The sequence below is a fragment of the Aquila chrysaetos genome, chromosome 2, assembly GCF_900496995.4.
Source record: "Aquila chrysaetos chrysaetos chromosome 2, bAquChr1.4, whole genome shotgun sequence".
In the NCBI taxonomy this organism is placed as follows: domain Eukaryota; kingdom Metazoa; phylum Chordata; class Aves; order Accipitriformes; family Accipitridae; genus Aquila; species Aquila chrysaetos.
The window spans coordinates 26,505,307-26,524,042 of record NC_044005.1 but is presented as its reverse complement, the minus strand read 5'-3'; the positions used below and the strand labels follow the sequence as shown (position 1 = coordinate 26,524,042).

The 18,736-nt window shown below is 40.4% G+C and overlaps 1 protein-coding gene across 14 annotated transcripts in view; it reads left to right on the top strand.

Moving 5' to 3' along the window:
• Positions 1-18,736, top strand: part of GPATCH2L (G-patch domain containing 2 like) — a 46,496-nt gene that overhangs the window by 7,628 nt on the left and 20,132 nt on the right. For 6 of the 14 annotated variants that reach the window (XR_005934092.1, XM_030031373.2, XM_030031382.2 and 3 more), the window contains 6 exons: positions 3,302-3,478; positions 3,851-3,930; positions 6,003-6,070; positions 6,966-7,020; positions 9,031-9,116; positions 18,161-18,252. Coding sequence is in view for 10 of the 14 variants with exons in the window: in XM_030031373.2 (XP_029887233.1) it covers positions 3,302-3,478; positions 3,851-3,930; positions 6,003-6,070; positions 6,966-7,020; positions 9,031-9,116; positions 18,161-18,252 (558 nt within the window). In the remaining 4 variants the exon portion in view is untranslated. Of the gene's footprint in view, positions 1-3,301; positions 3,479-3,850; positions 3,931-6,002; positions 6,071-6,873; positions 6,914-6,965; positions 7,021-9,030; positions 9,117-13,326; positions 13,423-15,630; positions 15,719-18,160; positions 18,253-18,736 lie in introns of those variants that run through there. The other 8 variants (XM_030031421.2, XM_030031437.2, XR_003925848.2 and 5 more) reach the window with 7 other exon arrangements.

The following is an 18,736-nucleotide window of genomic DNA, read 5'->3' as shown; positions in this document are numbered from 1 at the left end:
GGGAGAGACACCAGTGGCTGGGAGGGACTAGAAGTTAAGAAAGGTGTAGTTTTGATAACAGTACTCTCTTCCTGCTGAAATAATTTGTAAATCAGATCCATAGTATTTGGAATATAAGAAGCTATTATTACGGAAAGGCACAGAAATGCAAGAGCAGTTTTAGAGTTCTCCATAATGAAAGAGCAGAGCTTATGATTTGTTTCTATAGGTGTTTTAATTGTTGTCTACATACCGTTAGTGCCTGAATCTGTTAGTTGTTTTCTCTATGGGCAGGAAGAGATGATGTGGAAAAAAAATCAGTACTGACAAGTCACCTAACAAACTGTGCTAAGAACACAACAATAATATGTGGTAGATTTTATTTCTTTAAATACGCGTTCCTCCCTTGCTCTTGTGTGCATTAGTAGAGCCTAGTTTTTTCAACGTCTGTTGCAGAAATGGTTTCTTAGAAGGTTTGAGTATGGAGTGTAATCTGGTTCTATTTATCAGTGACAGCACAGTGTTCAGTTTATGGGAGATATGGCAGAAGTAAGTGTGAAAGGAGTTGTAGCAGGCACATAGGCACTCAGGACTATTATATTTGGAGCAGGTGGAATGTGACCCTAGAGACCTGTAATTCCACGCAGCTTCTGCTGGTGTGCACTCTGCTTCTGTCACATTTCACAAGCTAAGATTTGGATGAGATCTCTTCTGGGAATGTATGAGTGCTAAAGGAAGTAGTATCAGTAACTCAGTAGGAAATGCTGCTTTCACTAGCTTGTTATTGACCCAGGTATCTGTGTGTGAGGCAATACAATGATAGCAAATATGCTTACGTGTTTTCTGATGATATGTTAGGCTGTAAGGCTGATCTGTTGTGATCTTAGTGGCTATAATATTTTCCCTGAGAGTAGGGATTACAAACATCAGCTTTGACCTTTGCTAAAAAATAACTGTTTCCAGCTTCCCATCCTTCAAAAGCAACAGAAAGTCAAATCTTTTGTCCTTTCTTTTTACTGATGACTGTTCTGGGGGAGCTGAAATTAGTGAGCACTTGCATATCAGATGACGAAGCAGGGTGGTGACTGAAGTGTTGAATTTTTACTTCATCACCCAAGGCAAGATTGATGTAGACTGAATAGTGTATGTATATACTTGTCTATATGCTTGCCCTATATACTTGCCCTGGTTTTATACCCTGTTTTAGACATTAATGTTCGGCTGCTACTAGAAGTAGGATACCCAATACATAAGAGCATGTAGAATATACTATTTAAATAAATTAATAAAATCCAATTACAGCCTTCCCTGTCTAGGTACTAGAAGAGATTTGACATCCTAGTCACCAGGCCTCTGTCTGTTCAAACAGTTTATACTATAATAGCTTTCTGGCCAAGATGTTTTAACTTACAGTTATGTTAAAAAGGGTTAAAAAATGTTGTTGCCCTTTCAGATTAAATAAGAAACAACTCTCTTTCCTTTTTTAGACAATTTCTAGTCATGAAATAAATAATAAACAACAGCTCTCCACTTCAGTCAGATGGAGAGACCATGAAACGTTTTTTTTTGGTCACAGATCATCATCTTAGAAATAGTTTTCTAGTACAATTCCAAACTCAATAATGGGAAATTATAGCAGTATACTTAAATTGAATGTAGTTTTTTTTCCTCCTTCTTTTGATGTTACGTCATGTAATATTTGTGCCGTTGCTAATTAAATAGGTTGTCTTTGCAATTCCAGCTACAGTGCACTTCTGTGAGCAGAGAATGGTCCTAGTGCTAGTTTCTAATTTGATTGTAAGTCGTTAGTGGTGGGGGTTTTGGGGGGGATTTTTTTGTTGTTGTTAAATGCATTGGGATCTCTCATGGTGAAAGTTACTGTGGTATTAGCATATGAACCTGATTGTTAAAGTTTGTCTTGTGAAAGTAGTGATTTGAGTTATGACAGTGCACTATGCTTATAGATCCCAAACTGCAGGGATATTTTTGCACAAATTATGATCGCTTAGAGGAACAATCCAACATTACTTAGTTTTAATTTAATATAAGGTGGGTAGGTATATTTATATTATTTTAAAATATATTTGTCACAAGCATGCTAGGTTGCTGTCATATCATGGAAATAAAAAGCAATATCAGAGCTTTGGGATGAAGTGTCCTGGCTGTCCTACTTGTTGCTAATTGGAGTTGGTTTTGGGTGTTGCTCCTTCTGTTATGTGCTAGATTGCAGCATTTTTACTAGGGTGATTTTTTTTTTCTTGGATTCTTTTTTTTTTTTTTTTTTTTTTTTTTTTTTCTCTGGCAAGATGTGTGGGTAGGCATAATAGACTTCAGTCAGGAATAATGTAACTTGATGAGGAAAGGAGAGTAAGTCGCGATGCTTGAGTTGAGACTTAATGGTAGGCAAATGAGAGTTCTCCCTAAGTCAGATGTGTTACTTTTTATGGCAAGGTGAAGTACCTTGCAATTACATGGGACTGTCTGTTAGTTGGGCTACTGAAAAACTAAGTATGTCAGGTTCTTTGCCCTCTTCCTGCTTTTTTCTTACGCTGCTTGTGGGCTACTGCTCTCAGGGGATTTCTGGCCAGGCAGATTTACCATGAATGGTGTCTGATGCAGTTCAGTTTTAGACTGCAACTGCATTAATTGCAGTGATCCTGCTTTATGGAGACTTTGGTCATGACTTCTCTTGCTGCTGCTGTAGTTTTGCAGAGGGTCTGTAGTTCTGACAGATTCTAAGAAATTTTGATTGAGAAAGACTCACAGCAAGGTTAGTAATTACACTCAGAGTGACCATTTCTAGTAGCTGTGTGTTTTCCTCTTAGCTGCTGTCTTAGGAAACTAGGGATCTTTCTCGTCAGTGCGTATGCTCCTTTTGCTTACTCTGTGAGCCTGGTCTTCTCCTGTTGTGAAGTCTCTCCTGTGACAGCCTATAACGTGTGCCAAATGATTGGCCTCTACCTCTGTCAGTAATTACTTCAGAGAAAGAGTTCTGCATAAGACATCACACAACATTGAACTAAGGTTGATGAGATGCAGTTGCAACTGAGTGCTAAAGCTGCCCTAGGCAGGTCTATAAAGAGGGCTTTGTTCTATAGGGAAATTCTGTAGACTGATGAGTTGGATAGTTTAAAGCATTTAGTGAGGCCCCATAGTTACTGCAGATCATTGGAACAGAATACAAATATAAGGCTCTTCAGGAAGGAATTCCTAATGAGACTTCAGCTGTTTCACATTCAGAAATGCCTACCTGTAGTATTTTGTGGGACTGTCACAGGACACATTGATGTTATTTGTGGCTAATTCCATCCTATTTCTTTAGGAGATGATGAGCAAAGTGATTGGTTTTATGAAGGAGAATGTGTTCCAGGATTCACTGTCCCCAACCTTCTTCCCAAGTGGGGAGCTGACCACCGATCTGAAGTGGAGCGGATTGACTCAGGCCTGGACAAGCTCTCAGATTCCACGTTCCTTTTGCCCTCACGGCCAGCTCAGAGAGGTGAGGTCCATAAAGAATGCCATGTGTTTGAGAACTTTTGATGTGATGGCAAGAGTAGATTCTGTTCATAGGTGCTGCAATTTAAACTGATATTAGTGATCTGGGGTTTTTTGCGATCCAATTAAAAATAGCTGCACTGCTGGGGAGGACACTAAAATACTCATATCAGCCACCCACATTCTTGAGTCTTCTTTTTTTTTAATAGGGACTTTATTTGATTTGTCAATAAATTGGCACATCTGCCTCTTGCAGATTGAGAAACAAGAGACAGAGGATCTGATTTGACCACTGAACTAACTGTTTTTCCTGGTGGTTTTGTCAGGAATAATCTTCTCTATTCATTGCTCAGTTTTTCTGGGTTTGGTTTTCCAGGATTTCATGCTCGCCTGAATCGCCTTCCAGGAGCTGCTGCCCGTTGTCTCCGAAAAGGTCGGAGGAGGCTTGTTGGCAAGGTATTCCCTTTTGCAAGATAATAATTTTGTATTTCCAGTGCTGATCAGTCCTGAAGTACTATTCTAAGATACCACGTGAATTGTTTTCTGCAGAAAGGGACCCTGTACATTTTTTGTTTCATGTATTGTTTGATTTGTTTAACTGCTTTAACTGTCAGAAGTTGATGGAGTGACTAAGTGGATTTTAAGGCAGGTTTGGATTGGCCAAGACAGTTGATCAGTGCTAAAAGCAGTATGAAAGGAGGTCTGAAGATGAATGACAGGGAGCATAAATATCAAGAAGATTTAGACAAAATGTAGGGGGAAATGATGATGGCATGAGACTTGTCCATGCTCATAATCTGAGACTACAAGGGCAGAGAGGTGACTCAAAGGTGAAGGAAGGCCAAATTTTAGATAGGGAAGCAGACTGATCTGAATGGCAGCAAAGGAAGGTTGTTTTAGTAGTTGTGTTTTTAGTGGGGAGACAGAAGAATAAAAGGGTATATGCAATAATGTAGACAAAGTTACCCAAAGCCATTGACTGGGTTTATTATATGTAGGGCAAACAAAATATTAGTCCTGTTTCTAAAGGAATAAGCAATACTTTGCAGATGCTTATCTAAAAGAGGGAGGGATACACTTGGTTGGGTCTGGATCTTGGAGTGTTGAGTGCTGCTGTCTGTCATAAAAGATGTTTCTGAGAAGGAAGGTGTTGGCTGTGTTTGGCTCTTCTTTTATTGGAATGTGCTCTGTGCTTTTGAAAATACTGCCATATGTTCTGAGCTGGCTGACTTTAGAGTCTGTTAGCAAGATGTGTTAGAGGGGTCTGGAGTCTGGATGAATGCAACTTCTGCCTTCTGTCAGTCACACTTGAAAAATCCTTGTTTGCCCCTTCTTTCTTGCGCTCACCTTGCTTAGTTGTAACCAGCATTTAAAATATGAATTCTCAGCTGGCAAGAGACTGGCTTTGGGTAGGGTTCCTCAGGCCACCTGCAAGTGGCTGGGCCTGTCGGCAGTACCTCTAATGATCCAAATGAGAAGGATAATATTTACTTGTTTAATTCATCTTCATCACCTTAAAGGGATCTTTGTCATTTGCAGCGGAGGTCACTGCTCCCCCTTCACCATCTCTCTCTAAATTGTAATCATAAATAATGAGTTTCATTCAGAGCTCCCCGCCAGCGAGCTGCTAATTACCAAAAGTACGGCTTGTAATTTACACAGTAATAAACCGTAAATTTAAACATTACGGCACTTTAAGTTAATAATTTTCCTGCTGTAACAAATAGCCCATCTTTCACCCTTGCTGCTACAACTTCCCCCAAACTTTGAGTGTATTTTGCCTGTGTACCTGGCACGAACAAATCTTACCTGTGAAAGCCTTTTACCCTCATCTTCAGAACCTTACTGCAAAGTATTATTTCTTCCTTGGAGGTAGTTGCTATGCAGATATGAACAGCTGGTGCTTCAGACTGTGTGTATACATGTATGTCAGCATCAAGCATGTATACAGGGCAGTGTCTTGCAGGGAGAAACGTGCTCCCAGAGCAGGTCCTTTCTCCTAGGTTCTACCTTTTCTTTAGCTGCCAGAGGTCCTGCTGCTGAATTGTTGCTTTCAGAAAGGGCAAAAGCTTCATGCGTACTCCTTGTTCCATTCACCTGTGCTTCATGAATCCCCATTGTTAGTGGGACAACATGATGTCCTGTCTCTCAGCCTGTCTGGCCCAGCTGAACCCAGCAACCTGGAAATAAGCACTTCTCAGCCATTTCCCCTGTTCTTAACTGCATCCTCGTGCTGTGTATTTTGTACTGGTCCACTCCTTGGTGTGCCCCTGTGCAAGCAAATATCACTAAAATAATAAAAACCAAGCCCCGCAAATAAAACTGGATGATTTTCTGCCATTCTAATTAGTCAAATCAGGTCAGTTTTGGTTCTAAAAGGAGAGGGTGAATATGTTTAGCTGAGAGTGGGCTGGGAAAGAAGGGATGCAGCCCAGGGGATTAAGATCTGTTCTTATAGGCAGCAGCAAACTATTATATCTGCTCTCTTTGTGAGAGTCTGCAACCTTTTACCTGTCTTTGTGTTTCAGGAGACCTCCATGAGCGCTCTGGGCACCGAGAGGCTAGGTCATGTTGTTAGTGATCCACGCCAGAAAGAGTAAGGCCCTTAACAACTGTTGTGTAGAACTGTGGGAGGGGAGGAAGAACTACAGGGTCCTCTTCCCTCCTGGGACTGAAGGGAATGAAGAACTGGGTGGTAACTTAAGCATGCAGTGACCTGTGGAAAGGAAGACAATCCTCTACTGATGGCTTCTTTGTTTTCTTATTTGCAATTGCTGACTTCCCTTTTGTCTGTAAGGCTGCCCCAGTGAGTGGACACTGCTCAAATGCCCTTTTGGTTACAGTCAGCTTTTTCTTTCCTTTATAATGTGCCATTGAAATAACTGCAGATCTTCTGCACAGTATGAAAAGACCGAGCCCTATATGATAGTTTTTTTGAAAAGCTTCTCTGTGGAGTCATGCTACGGATGTGTACCCAGACTGCAGAAATGATGCTGACAAGGCAGCCGCGAAATTGCTTTCTCTTTCTTTGGTGTTCTGTCTCCTTCTCCAATTAGTATATTTAAATTGTAGTCAGCACCAGAAATAGTCATGGTGCCTATCCTTTGGCATGCCTCTAATGCTATTCTAGTTGGGCAATAGATAGGTAAGGATGGCACCTCTTGACTGCAGTGCAGTGGGTCCAGCCTTCACCAGTTGTTGGTATCCAGTTTTCTTCCTTGGATCTGAAATTAATTGTTTTTAATGAGTCCTGCTGATGTTTAATCTTTCTCCTTCTCCCTCCATTTGTTCTTCCCTTCCCCTTCTCTCCTTATCCCCAACCCTCCTTTTTTTTGCCCCTGTGTTCATTTCTTCCTTATCATTGCTCCCACCTGTCCTTCCGACTCTGCCTCCTTCCAGTTTTTGGTTACCATCCATGGGGAAAAGAGATCGCAACCAGGTAAGCTGACTCTGCTCTACTTTTTTTATTTTCTTGGTTTCCTTCTCTCTAGAAAGAACAAAGTGCCGGCTTCTGATTTCCCACACACTGTGGCTTGTGCACATGAGGTAAGGCAGCCCTGTCCCTTCTCATTTTGTTAACTGATGTCTTCTCGGCTTTGAACGCAACCCGTGTCTCAGGCATTATATTGTCTATTTAAACTGAATAGTTCAGGAACTCCTTTTGTTTATCTCCCTGTTTCAGGTTAGTGTAGGCCTTCCTCTCTGACAGTGAGTGGGAGGTAAAATGCATCTTGGCAGGAGGAGCTTTGGCCTCTCAAAATTCCACAAGAGCTAGAACATTTTTCTTTTTTAAATGCTTTGTTTTGCCTTGTTTGGTTCAGGCTTCTACCTGATAGTCTCATCAACAGAGAAGGGAAAAAAACTGGTGAGCTGATTGTAGTTAAATAGCAGCCGTAACAGGAAAATGTAAGAGGTGATAAGCAAGAGAAATAGGCATTCTTGTAACTGAAACTCTTCTGTATGCACTTTTATGTTCTCCAGTAAGTCTTTCATAGCTGCAGTGGTAGGAGGCTTTTTTACTTAAAATATAAGAGCTTAGATTCTTAATAGCAGAAAGCAAAAAGGATCTTCCATTTGAGCAGTCCTGTTGTAACAGTGTTCCTAGCCATGCACACTCACTTCTCTTCCTTTGTGAGCTGGTTTTTGGTTGGTGAGCAGTAGGATTGAAATCTGGTTTACCCTTCAGGTGACTAAAAATACATGTATGGCAAGAAATAATTTTCAGGCCTTTGTGCAATTGTGTATTTTCTGCTAATGACAACATTTCACATACCGCTTTTATACTGCTAAAGGTAAGAATGATAACTATGTAAGCTTTAAAATGACCAAAATAAATTACTTTTTTTTTTCTTAAATGAACCTGAATCAGCTACAGAGGGTTACTGGTGATTCTCCCCTACTGTGCAGCTGCAGTGTATACTTCACTGACAGTAAACTAACAGTCCAACTTAAGGAGGAGCTCCCCAGCTTTGTGGTGCATAATGCCTCTTCTTTCTCAGAAAGGTTGAAGGCAAAGGCCTAGTACTGTGTTCTAGAGTTGCAGATAGCTTTTATGATGAGTCCTGCTACAGCTGTGGATTATTCATTTGTCCGTATTTAAAAATGCATCATTAATACTAATAATACAAGAAAAGTATTCTGGAGATTGGTGTAGCACTTTGCAAAGCAGATGGAATTGAATTTCCTGCTTATGGTGTGAATTATAAATAAAGAGGAGATGCTGAATGGAAGTGTAATGCAGGTACCCCAGAGAAGCTACCAGTCTAAACTTTCTATTTGCATATTGAGCAAAGTTTGCTCCATGCATTGATTGACTAGATTATTCCATTTCTGTCCTGACCTTTAAAAAAATCTTAAGAGTTGCGTCTTCTACAACAAGCTGTCTTGCACAGGTTTGATGCCTTCAGGATTTGTCTAGTGTATATCTAACAAAGGATCTAAGATTAGACTGACCATGCAGTGTTTCAGAAATCTGTTTTAAGCAGTTTGCGAAGAAAGTTTGTGAGGTGGGTTGGGAGCGGGGGGAGCAGCTCACTTGCTGTGGAATGAGTTGGGAGCTCATTGTGAACTGAAGCTGGTGGGCATGAGTCTTCTAGAGGACTGTTTCAGTGATACATATGACCATAGGGAATATTGGAACTGCTCTGTGGGAAGTTTTGTGCTTGCACCATTCATAACAGTGACTTTTCTCTCTACAACGTGAAGATAGACAAGAGGCTTCCTGAAAGGGAGGCAGGCTTTTTGCTCATGGCATGCAGCAGTAGACCACTTTGAGCATGCTCTTAGTCAACCAGCATTTTTAATAATGCAAGTTGAAAATAGGAGTGTGCTTATAAGGCTGTCTGTTGTGAGAAGATGGTTATGAGATTTGCTGTTGCACCCCGTGCTAGCCTTTTGTCTGAAGTGAGAGTCAGTTCTCACCTAGTCTCACCCCTTGATGTGTTGGAAAGGTCTCCTTATAGTGTATGAACAACTATAAGGAATAGATCTGAGCAGTTGTATCTGGAGACTATTTCTTTTAACGCTTTGCTTAAATAAAATCTCTTGACTTTCCAGTTCAATCCATTATCTCCTCTGTACTCTCTGGATGTGCTTGCTGATGCTTCCCACCGAAGATGCTCACCAGCACACTGCACTGCCAGGTAACTCCCTTGCTCTGCTCTGTTGGGGTTGTCTCACTTCCCTCCCATGGTTATCTTCAGTAGTACTATGTGGTCTGAACAATAATCATGGACCTGGAAGTCCTAGGAGGCCTGTGTTCAAACCTAGCATAAAACATACTGATACAGATTATTTGAGAGTCTAAATACACTAAGTGCTTAGAGTATATGAAACAGTGTATGACAGACAGGCAGAACATACTATGCTTTTAGAAATAAACATGATCTGTTCTGGATTGTGTAGTGAGTTGCTGCGAGTCTGTTGTATAGGTACAAATGGGCATAGTATTGTTGCCCACTATTAAAATTGGAACAAGATGAGAGGGAAGGTGCTGACAAGCTCATGTGGGTGACATGCTGAGGCATTTTGGTATCCTGGGTGCCTAAAATAGACCCTCTGAGCAGATTCAGAACTCACCTGAGACCTCTAATAACTTGATATCTCTCTCTGTTGTTATAGCTAAAATTTAGATTTGGTCTGGCCAAACGTTGAGGTATATTTGAGTCTGCATAGTTGGGGTTAATATGCTATTCAGGCACCTTCTGCTGACTAATCCTAAATTAAATTCAAGTGTTGGCCTTGGAGGTGACTCCTGTTCTTGTGCTGCAGGTGACTGTCTAAAGGTAAGGTGCCCTTGAGCAATTTCCTTGTGCAAGGAGACAAAGCCTTGCTTGGGACACAATTCTGCGTATGTGCTTGTATGAAGGACCAAATCTGAAGGAAACGTCTGGACTTTCAGCTTCATGGCTTTCTTTCCCTTGTTAATTAGCAAATAGAGCATGAAAAATGTACTGAGGTTGTATGTGTCTGAACGAAAGCTTGGCACCCACCCAGGAAAGCCTCTCCTCCCACTGGCTTCTGCAGGGAATTTTGTGATGTCGCACCATGACCTCATGCTGCTGTAGCCAGCATATTAAAGCTGGAAAGGGGGAGGGAGGAAGAAATAAGCTCTTACACATTCAACTGGATGAGAATAAAAAGAATTCAGAAGGTTGTGCATCAGCAGATTAGTTCCTTTCTGTGCTTTTGCCCCACTGTGGGGATATTTTGGGGCCGTGAAGCAAGAAGATCGATTGGTCTCTTCATTTACAGCTAGGATAACCTTTCTTGTGCCTTGAGTGTTTTACTTAGTGGTCTACAGAAGTTTGTCTTCTAGAAAGGAGAGGTAGACAAATCCTGCTCACAAATTCAAACAAGGCAAAGTCTCTGCCTTTATGATGATCAGTGAAGGCCCTTTCCAAAGCTACTGGTTATGACAAGAGATTTCTAAACCTGGAGGGATCACGTTTGCTTGGTTTTGCTGAATATGTAGTCTAGTTAACCAATGAATATATGCTTGGTACCTTCCTCTAATGAACAGGTGACCGGTGTCCTGACAAATATAATGTCTGATGAATTGTTACTGAATGTTGGCAGAGTTGTCCCATCCCAGAGGCAGCTGTGTTTTTAAGTGCCTGTAGTTTGAGAAGGTACTTCCTATTTTAGTGTGAAATGTGCTCAAGAATCTTTATAGGAGAAAGAAATATGGAAAGAATGAATGTGTTACGTGGCCCCATATATGTGGCAAGGATTGAACTCTCTGGTGCAAGGTGCTTGCTTTATGTAAAGGTGCTGCAAGGGGCTCAGAAGGAAATTGTTCCTTCACAGAAGTGTTTTCTTGACTATAGTTGTTCTTTTAGGTGCTTCAAGAGCCAAGCCTATTAGTAGTCCATTTTCTTACAGGAGGTTCAGGTGATCACTGTAAATGCTGTTCAGCCATTGCCCCAGTTACCATCTTCCTCTTTTGCTGTGAACGGAGTCTGTTCCAGTAGTTTGTGCTTTAGTAAGCTCCTAACAGCTTGCATCTAATCCTGGAGAAACTCTACTTGAAAATTTGTCGGAATGGTGTGTGGGGGGGAAGCTAATCCCCTGAGAATGATATGAAATGTATTAGAGAAGAAATTGTCTTGATGTTGTGGATATCCAGTTTCTTCAACCTGATGCCTACCATGCCATGCAAAATTACCTGTCTCTGCTTAGTTTCTGCTATCATGAATGTGTTCAATGGAGTATAGTTACCAGGCGGAGTCTTTTCTCTCCCATGGAAATGTTTTCTTTGTCTCAATGGTGGATTTTGGTGCAGTTTGTCTGGAATACTGGTAACCCAGTGCTTCGTTTAAGAAGAGCTGAAGGCCAGATTACTGAGCACAATTCGGGGTGTTCAAGAAAGGCTTTTCAGTGTCAAGGAGGAGGTTCTATGTGAAGGGTTCCTTGGGAAGTGTTATTTGAAAGGCTGTATAAATTGTACGCTACCAAGATTACCTTTCTTGCTTTATGTCTGTGATGAGAAGAGATTTCATTCAAAGTGTGTGCGCAGCACTGGGAATTTCACACCCATCATTAGAAGCAGTTTTGTGTGTGTGGTGACTGTTATCATTAGTGGTATAATTTTATTTTGTGAAGTGAGGAGAGTTTCCTGCTTTCTTGCAGTCCTCCCAAGGGACGGCTGGTGTATTAATTTGCTGTATTGCCTCCTGGCTGTTCCCAGGCTGTTTTTCCTCTTCATCATGGAATTTTTAATGGCCCTGCTGCCTCTCGGGAGGCATGCAAGGAAGAGTACCTCAGGGATCTCTTCCTTTTTTCACATGCCTATAATTACTCTCCTTTAAGAGCACAAAGCGTTTGCTAATCATGTCTTGTCTGTTAAGGTTTCGGCTTCATGATGCAGGCTGTTAAAAGCAAGCAAGTAGAGACTTGCGTGGACAGCCCAAGTGATCTTTCCCTGCTTTCTCCTCTGCCCATTTGCCTCTCTGGGAGGAAGGAGTGGTCTGAACAGAATTTTCTTCTTGAACTCCTTCTACTTAAGAGGATTTTGTACAGGCTCAAGTGGAGTATCTTATTAGATTTTTGGTTATTCAATGGCTATATCAGTGGGAAGACGTCATAGGTTGTTGGTTGGTGGAATGTTATTCCCTTGAGGCAGGCTAAGAGTTTCAGAAGAGCCTAGAGCCAATGTTCTCTTCAATTTGAGTTTGAATAGCAGGCAGAATAAGAGAGGAAGGTAGAAGAAAAATTGTCCCTAATGCCATTTATTGTTTGCCTAGCCTTGAAAATAGGGTTATGGGTGAAAAACTCAATTAAATGTTCTCACTGGAGGTCATAGGAAAAGTGGACCTCAGATGGCAAGTAGATGATGAAGGTGGAGATTTGAAGAGTAATGTTAGAGAGACCTCTGAACAGTACAGATGAATTGAAGAAAATTGTTTTGCATGTACTCTCAGTTAATATTAACCGTAAACCTAGAGTTTAATTGGGTTTAGAAGCAAGTGTCTCATCTTGCCTGGAACACGGGATAAAGTTCTAAAGGGGTGAGTGATCATCTCCTTGTAAACTGCCAGTTGCTCTGAACCCTGGATTTGGTGGTGCTGTTAGAGTGAAAAGGCTTGAATGTTTCTAATTCTAGTTCTAGCTCTAGAAATATGCTCGTCAAAGTAAATCTTGTTCTTTCTCTTCTGTATCTGTGCAGGCATCCTGACATTTCTGCCTCTTACCCAAGCATGTGGAAGTACAGGGATTGCCCGCAATGTCAAGCCTTTCCCGAGGCAGCTGAAGGAGTGAACGGATGTTCACAATTTCATGCTTTCTCACTTGACCAGGACAGTATCCAGTTCATTCCATGCAACCTATCCACACATCTTCATCTTCCTGGAATTGTCTTTATGTAAAAATGTCTGCTGTCAACTGCTTTAGGCATCTTTCTCCCCGTTTTTTTTTAAATCTTTTTCCATTTAGCTGGAACACTTTCATGTCTTCCTTTGCTAAAGTCTGGCTAATATTCCAGTTGGGGATATAACTGAATTCTTCTGACAGGCATGCAATGAAGAGCAGCTATCAACCTAGTGTCACATGCAGTTGTCTGAGGCCTAATGCTCCCATTTTGGTGAATCCTAATTCTCTGGAGTGAAAAATAAATTCCCCTTGGCTTCAGAATTTTGTTTACTTGCTATTGCTTTCTTTGCCTATAAAGCATTTTGCTTTTATCAAATCCGTATACTCAGCAGGTCTGGTAAATATTAGGACTCTTTCTGGCACAGATATCATGTGATTCAGTATGAAAATAGAGAATGCAGTATATGGGATTGCATCGTCTCTGCTTAGAATGCTTACATGGAAAACTACAAGAAAATGTGTTCACTTGCATTTGCCACACAGACTTTTAGGAATGGAATTGCTACAGCATTAGAATGCTTACTTGGGGAACAGACTGTTGCTGGATGAAGACCTGTGAGATTTCAGATGATTTAGGAGGTGAGCTGACCTGTTAGTGATTTTGGAATCTGAAAATGTGCTCTAGAAGCTCTCCCATGAGGCTGTGCAGGGCAGAGGAGACTCTGCTATGCACAGAAAATATCTACAGTGTGATGTGATAGCAAGAACCACTTGCATGCAGGGGAGCTTTGCGTGCAGACTGGATGAGCAACTTGTATTGATTTACACATGTTATGTGCAAATCAGACTTTGGTGCCCAGCTGGCTCTATAGTCAAAGAGGAGGAAGAACTCTGCTTTTACTATTAATTTTGTGAAGCCACCATCAACAGCCTCAGGTAACACCTCAGGGCTTAGAGAAAGAGACTTTTATTTGGCCTATGTTTGCTGGGAATATAGCATCACAACAGCAACAGCTGGGTTGTGTCGAGTTTCAGTAGCAGTATCCTTGTTAGAAGGCTCTCTCTGTTGAACATTTACTTTAACATGAGGATAATAGCATGCCTTGTTTGTATGACAGTAGATTAATGGCTGCCTCTCACTTTCACTACATAATCCAAGTGCTTTGCTTCCTGTAAGGGTAGAGTTAGAATAAAGATTGTCAGCAGAGAAGCTGGATGATGTGAGATTACAGTGAGAGGCATACACCCCCAAGTGTGCGATATGCCTCCTGCCTCCAAGAAGGCCACAGACTCTCACAGTTAGCTCTGTAGGGTCTTCTCAGAGACGTCCATTGTGAGATTGAGGTGTTTTTTACCCTGGGTTTTGAGAGAGCGGACATCACTTTACAATCTAGGCTTTTCTTCACAGATAGTGAAGGTTTCGGGGGCCTGATGCTGTTCAGTGATGTTCTTTGTGGGCTGGTGTCTGCTTGTGCTCTGTATTGTCTCCCACAGGTTGTACTGCCAATCCTAATTTTCTTTTGAAACCCTGTGGTAGGTGTAAAATATAGTGGCAAGCTCCTGTGACCATATGGCCCAGCACATGGTTACCTTGAACTGTAGGAGTGAGATAGGACTCCAGTGTATGCAATTACAGTTAATTTTTTTAAAATATATAAATAAAGTCATAGAATAAATATGTGGAAGAGAAAAGAAAGGAAGCATTACTTCTGACACATTAGAGATGGCAATGAATTTCAGCTTTCTGCATAGCAAAGCCCGCTTTTTCTCCAGCATGACCTGCATGCAGACTCAAGTACCTTAAGTACTATGTTAAGAACAAAAGATAAATCCATATTTGCTGGATAATTCGTTTAGCTTGTGATTAAAAAAAAAAAAAAAAAAAAAAACCCAAACATCACTGTCAGAAAGACACTGTAGACTTTTTTCATATAAACCCATTTTTTCTATAGATATGTAATTTTTCATTCACTAACTCCTGGCAGTGAGAGGCTGCAGTGTGAGTTGGATGTATTACGGCCATCAGTGTAGCTGCACTTTGGATCCTGCTTTGTCTCTCCAGGTGTGTTCTGCTTTTTCTCTTCCTAGGTTAGAATTTCAGTCCTCTCTAGACTGTAAACTAGGTTTTCACATTAATCTCTGGTCACCTAGCAGATCCAACTGTGACTGAGCACCGTGACTTTGTTTTTTTCTTGTGATCAACCAGCCATAGTCCAAAAATAACCAGGCAGTTATTTTCTCATTACTGTTTGTGCAACATTGAAGGAAGTATAGGAGCCTAGCAGAAGAGATTGAAAGCCATTAAGGACAGAGTAAGTACCATTCTAGTTTCTCAGTTTAGGCCCAGGTCTTTCATCCCACAAAGCTCTGTGCCTCAGACTTCTTCACAGAGGGGCTTGCGACGATGCATGAATGTGCATTTTCTGTCACCTTTTCCTCTCAGCCCTGTTCTATTCTACTTCACAGTTTAAAAAACTGTTCAGAAGAGTTGTTTAAAATTCAACTTTGGCAGAAAAACTAATTCATGGTTGCAGCGTGTCAGTGAGATTTTCACTATTTATAGTTCAGCTTGTCCACTGCAATGTTGTGTGCTGTGCATACCCATGACCTGACTTTCCTGGTGGTGGTGTTTCTAGGAGTCTGCTGTTAAACTGCGATTCACCATTTCTATTTTCTTACTAATACAGCACCTGTATGCAAGCTAGTGATTAGAAATTTAGATTGAAAAGTGTGGTATCTACCAAAAAATGCACATTTCATAAATTATACCTCAGACACCCTTTCTGTCCATGTCTTAATGAGGACTACCATCCCTGCGTGCATTCTTCTGCTCCTCTCTCTCTTAAGGTACCTACCACCTGGAGATTCCCTGTATGCAGATTTATGGTGCCCGTAAAGTGCACCAGCCACTTGAAACTGACACTTTTACCACCAGGTCGGTCGAAGCCGTGAGTAATCAATAGGTTCCTGATTTACTCTGAAGTGTGGGTGATCAATAAGGGATAAACCTGAATGAAATACATGTTACAGAGACAATTTATGACCTCTGAGCCTTTGTGTGTTAGAGGCAGGGCTGCTAGATGCAGCGTCCTGCTATCAGTCTCCAGCTGTAGTATGATTTGCCTTTACTTTCACTACAAGAAGGTATTTTAGGATTCTCATATTCTGTTTTCATTTTTCTTTTTTTTTACCCCCTGTGTAATTGTGAGGTAAGGGTAGATGTGGTTTGAGCATGGAGCTGAGAGCCAGGAGCTCTTATTCAAAATCGAACTGTAACATTTGTGAACTGGGGAAAATTGCATAAAGTCTCTTGGGAATGATAGTGCATACTTCTCTCCTAGTCTGTAGTGATTCTCCACCAAGGATCAGCTGGTTAACGTTGGTGTAAGTTCATAAAATTAAAAAGGGAACCTTACTATGTGATAAAATGAGGTGGATTATTACCTTACTATGTGATAAAATGAGGTGGATTATTACATGTAATTGCATAGTCATCTAGTTAGTAATCTAATACTGTGTCACTGACGCAAAATAAAAACCTGAAGTTCCACTCGGTTGAAACTATCTTTTCCTTGGGCTATGTGTGCCAAGATGTTTCCAAATACATGGTAGAACTATGCTAAAATACTATATAGCCACTATCATAATCATGTACAAAAGCAGTTTTTAGCATACGGGTAGTCATTTAGAGGTTAGTCACTTATGCGTACAAACACAAAATTTGAATATGGAGTCTATAGGTGTGCTGGTATTTTCAAAAGCCTTTAGTTCATGTTTCCAGGAGACTTCTTTGTCTGGTTATATTAATATGCATTCCCAGATTTGAAAAATTGGCTGTCAGTAAAACTTAGCACAATTTAAAAATTTTTGAAACTATTCCTTAATGTCAGATTTAGATGACAGATCTTGTAGACTTCTTGTAGAACTTTTGAATTTTAGTTGAGAAGACAGAATGGTAGATATTTCTTTCTTATTTTGTGGTTGGGCATTTGTTACAGGTAAGTAGGTAGACCTAGCAGCATTCAAACAATTTATAGTCTTGGCTGGTATAGGAAATTTTTTGTGCTCCCTACACTGTTCTGTATAGCTACAACAGCACACTTTGGTTTTGCATGAATTCACTGTCTAAAATTGTATATATTATAAATATGCCTTTTTTTTTTTTTTTTTTTAAATAGATTTTGGCATGGAAACATGAAGCCATGAACTTTTCCTTTTGTTATCTGTAAAAGATTTCAGTACTTGATAAATGTGGTTGTTAAACTTTCAGGATTTTTTTAAAATCAAAATAACAAGCTTTAAAGACACAGAAGCTTTTCATCACTTAATCATGAAAATTTATATGGTTCTAATCTTTACACCGTGTAAGCACCTTACAGTCTTTAATGGATTTTATTTGTGCTGTAGTTCTGCATTTTGCACATCAAATCTGATGCAGAGAGTGACCAAGGAACTTGCCAAAGAAACTCTGTTATCTCAGACAAAGCAGGGATTTGAACCCAATGTCATTGCTAAATTATGCATTTGTATTCGTTATGGATTGTATTTGAGAAAGTTCTCTGGTCTGCTGCCAAGACTGTCTTTCTGAATTAAACTTCTCTTCTTCCTATGTCTGGAACTTGGAGGACTGCTCAGTTCAAGTCAGTCCCAATAATGCAGGTTTCTTCTTAATTGGCAAATGGTTAAACTGAAGTGGTCATCAGTAGGCTTCAGACTTAATAGATGATATGACCAGGACAGATTATGCCTTTCAGCCAGTTTACAGGTACAGCAAGACTGTATTACCATAAGCCAGATTCAGCTGTTTTCACAGCACTTTGATAAGGAAATCATAATTTTGAAAATGCATGAGACAGTTTTGCATTCCTAACATTATGAACTTACTACTGTAGCGGAAACAATATGCATGGACATTTGGAATATAGGTACATTCTAAGATGACTCTACAGTACTAAATAAGTTGCAAAATAATTTCTGAATAAGGGAGAAAATATCACGCAATATCTTTAAAGAGCAATCTTGCAGACATTTGTTACGCATGTATAGAAGTAATGGTAGGATATGTGTCATATCAGTGCTTGATCACATCTTTGCTTATGCAAAGAGTTATTTTAAAGTTAATACAAAACCATATCCTTTAAAGGCTAAGAAATTACTATTCTTCTGAGCAGTTTTCGTGTGTGAGCTCTTAAAAGAAATGGGAGCATAATGGTATATTAATGAAGAATGCTAGCAAAACTTCCCTGAGAAGCTTTTGTTTTGTCCTGCCTACTAGTTAAGAAGCTGATGGGAAGGTGGGAGTTGGAGGGTGATTGGCCAGGTTCTTACAGGAAGGTGATACTGGAACATAATTTAATTTGTTTTCATTTCTCTATAGGCAAGCAAATGTACACCTGGGACCACCATGTTCGAGGGACATCAAAAGGAAACGAAAGCCAGCTGCAGCCTCCATGTCCAGCCCAATATCAGGTAACCTGGATATCTATATTGCAGCATTTCTAAAGTCATGTCCCTCTTGAGCAAAGTGCCAGAGTCACAATAGTAAAAAATAGCATCACCTTGATTTGAAACTAATGAAACGTATGTGAGAGAAAATATTATGTGTTTTTGCATAGCATCAAAAGCTGCCTTCTAAACAAATCTTTGATGATGCAGCTATGGTAAGTTAATATAATTTACAGTGCTTCGCTGTACAGTGGGTAATAATCTGTTGCTTCATAAGGTGTTATTTCCACCCTTCCTAAATTATGCAGTACATGGTAATAAGGAAGTGATCAGTATACACAGTGTGTCCCTTCAGTGTTGGGCTGACATTAGCTGGTTGCTCTGGTGCCCTTTTTCAGAGTGTTTCTAGACACTCACAGGAGCAGAAATCTGGCAAGTTTTGTATCATCACTGGGTGAGACCACCTATTCCCTGGGAGTTGTCTTACTCTTGTGGATGAAAATAGTCA